The sequence below is a fragment of the Morone saxatilis genome, unplaced genomic scaffold, assembly GCF_004916995.1.
Source record: "Morone saxatilis isolate NCDOM2014 unplaced genomic scaffold, NCSU_SB_2.0 Contig23, whole genome shotgun sequence".
Classification (NCBI taxonomy): Eukaryota; Metazoa; Chordata; class Actinopteri; family Moronidae; genus Morone; species Morone saxatilis.
In genome coordinates this window covers 6,317,849-6,321,152 of record NW_023339796.1, presented here as the reverse complement: position 1 = coordinate 6,321,152, position 3,304 = coordinate 6,317,849, and the positions used below count along the sequence as shown (strand labels likewise).

Below are 3,304 nucleotides of genomic sequence, written 5' to 3'. Positions count from 1 at the left end.
TGCTATCTCCCCCTAAAGATCATGAACAAATAAAAGCAGATACAAACAAATACATACAAGCATAACAGAGAGCCTACTTATCAAAACACTGTTCTGTAAAGTAGGGGTCAAACACTCCACAGCGGATCCTAAACCTGTAAGTAAATAATAAAAACCTACAAAGCAAATGGAATAACTCTCTTTTATTAAATAACCATAAAACAACTCACAAGCACTTAAATGCTTATTCATCCCATTTGGACTCTGAGATTATAAATCCAGAACATTCTCTTTCTGTTTCCTAGGGTAGTTAAAGTCACCCTGCTGCCCCTGACCTTATCAGTACCATTAAAAGAGAATAAAAGTCCATCATTGAACGTTTGGCCTCCAACAAATGTCTGGCTGCTGGTTGCTTTTCTATGCCCTGTTGTGGAGTTTGTGTGCTGTCATCCTCTTTTTTAGTGAATGCTCTGTTTCTTGTATGTTTTTTCATGGGCATATAATCATATGGGTAAAATGTTTAGTTTTACAGGTGATTATAATTTCACCGATGACTAAATGAGTAAATATATTAGTGTTTGTGGTAAAGAGTCCAGATTGCACAGGGGATTGTAAGTAAACATCGTGGGAATGTTGTCTGTATTTGTCCTCAGGTCTGGTACATGGACAGCTACACCAACAACAAGATAGTAAAAGAGTATAAATCCATCGCTGATTTTGTGGCAGGAGTCGAGTCGAGAACCTACAACCTGCCTTTCAAATGGGCTGGAACCAACCACGTGGTGTACAACGGCTCTCTGTACTACAACAAGATGCAGAGCAACATCGTAGTGAGGTACAGCTTTGAGACGGGCCGCGTGGTCACCCAGAGGGCTCTGGAGTCAGCAGGCTTCCACAACGTGTACCCCTACACCTGGGGCGGCTTCTCCGACATTGACCTGATGGCGGACGAGCTGGGCCTGTGGGCCGTGTACGCGACCAACCAGAACGCTGGGAACATCGTGATCAGCCAGCTGAACCCGGACACACTCCAAATCCTCAACACATGGAACACAGAATACTCAAAGAGGAACGCCGGCGAGTCTTTTATGATCTGTGGGACGCTCTACATCACTAACTCCCACTTGACCGGCGCCAAGGTGTACTATGCTTACTCCACTAAAACCTCCACATATGAGTATACAGACATTCCCTTTCACAACCAGTACTTCCACATGTCTATGTTGGACTACAACGCCAGGGACCGCGCCCTCTACGGCTGGAACAACGGCCACCAGGTCCTGTTTAATGTTACACTTTTCCACATCATTAAAACTGAGGACGACTCTTAAGCAGAGGAACATACTGTACACATATGAAAGAAAATGATGAAAACATAAAATGGATGGTTGTGCTTGAATGTTGTTTTATTTATTTATTTATTTATTTATTTATTTATTCATGTCATTTCCCTGATTGGTTTTGACCCTTTAATACAGAGTTAATTATCGACATCTTGCTATTGGCAGTTTTTCGAACACTTAATTAATTATGATATTATCCATGAGGAAACATGACACTTTCTCTATATAAAAAAAACAACAGCAAAAAATAAATTAAAGGTGTTTTAAAACATATTGCAGGCAGAACATTTTCAACTAAATACTGGTACTTTTACTTTTTAGAAACATGGAAAAATTAACTTCCAGTCATTTCTGCTGCTCCTTTTTTTCTCCAAAATGAAAGCTTTTCCAAAATGAAGTCTTCATATTTATAATGGTTTTCTCATTCAGTATTGCATTTATTCATGCACCCTAATTTATTCATATTTTGACTGTGTTCACTAATTGTTCGTTTTGTTTCCATTCTTTCCCTCGCCATTTATTCATCATCATCTGTTAATTTATTCTTGCCTTTCACTGCCTCCATTTAGCTTTCCATTTGTCTTTGTACTTTTCCTTTTAAAAGTTTTTTGCATTTGACCTTGTAAAAGACATTGAGAACTGTGGTGAAGCATAATGCACCTGTATAGTTACTGTTCTTGGCTTTTTTGTGTCTATGAAGATTCTCAGTCATCCAGGTCATGAGATATTTTGAAGTACTAAGTCAAAGTACTTCAGCAAACAGGAAATCTGGTGGCCTTTAACTTAGTACTTTGAGATATAAGCTTTTTTGTAACTTAAGCGACAGTTTGTATGCCTTATTCAGTGCAGTAAGTTCTGTAAGCCCAAGGATAACAGCTCTCGTGCATGAATGTTGGCTATCCTAATAGCATTTTTACTGTAACTGTATATCTGTGTATTTTGTATCTGCACAACATCCCATTCTCCTCCTCTCTAGCTATAGTAATGGTAAAGATCCATTTATACAGACAGCAGTAGATAACTTTAATAAGCATTCATTTGTGTAAATAAGAAGTTATTCATAACCAAAATAAAAGTATTGTTTTCATTAAGCCAGTGTTCGGTGTATTTGTCTTCTCTGGATAAATTTGTTTGCTAAATTTGTTAAAGAGGCTCTTCTGCAATCAAGAGAAAACACTGAAATGCCTCAAATGTAAGGAGAACTGCACTGTTTGATTTAATGTGACGTCACTCTAAATCCATAGAGCTGAGTGCAACAATGCTTTTCTGCCAAAAATGTATTTCATTGTCCTCTATAAGGACAAAGTGACATTTCCTGCACTACCTTACTCATTTTACATCACTGTAATTCTTTGTCAAAGCTTTTATCACATTAAGAGATCTTCCCTCTTTACTTTCAGTAAAGAAGAGGACGGCATCTTTGAGCTGTAAATATCACTTCGTACTTGATGAAAGCTTATAAAAGCTTCATGATTTGGTCTGACTGGGTTCTGGGGATTCAGACTCTCTGTTGCGATTCCATGTACAATAATACTATAATATATATATTATATTAATTATATTATATTATTATAATATGATATAATATGATATAATATAATATAATATAATATAACATAATATGATATCATATCAACGATGAAGTATTATTATTGACAATGGACTTTTTAGCAATTTGTAGGAAATGACACCTATGGACTGGAACTGAGCAAAAACAAAACTTTAACTTGATATTTTCTAGCACATAAATTCAAGTGTTAGTATGATAATGTGATAATATAATGAGGACAGACAAGGACAGCAACAGTAGAAACATTGTTTTCTTTTTCTTTTCGTCCATCATGAAATGTAAGAGGAACCATTTATATGGCTGCAAATTAATATAACAGGTGATAAATCCACTGACTAATAACAAGATCATTAACTACGAGCAGCCAAGTCAAAAACAGCTTTCATTGGCAGCCTGTTAATGGCTGACTGAG

The 3,304-nt window shown here is 36.7% G+C and overlaps 1 protein-coding gene across 1 annotated transcript in view; it reads left to right on the top strand.

Moving 5' to 3' along the window:
* LOC118334772 (noelin-3-like) overlaps positions 1-2,316 on the top strand; it is an 11,152-nt gene extending 8,836 nt beyond the window's left edge. The window contains exon 6 of the mRNA XM_035670836.1: positions 633-2,316. Within this exon, the coding sequence (XP_035526729.1) occupies positions 633-1,310 (678 nt within the window). The 3' untranslated portion in view covers positions 1,311-2,316. The remainder of the gene's footprint in view (positions 1-632) is intronic.
* The last annotated feature ends 988 nt before the right edge of the window (positions 2,317-3,304 follow it).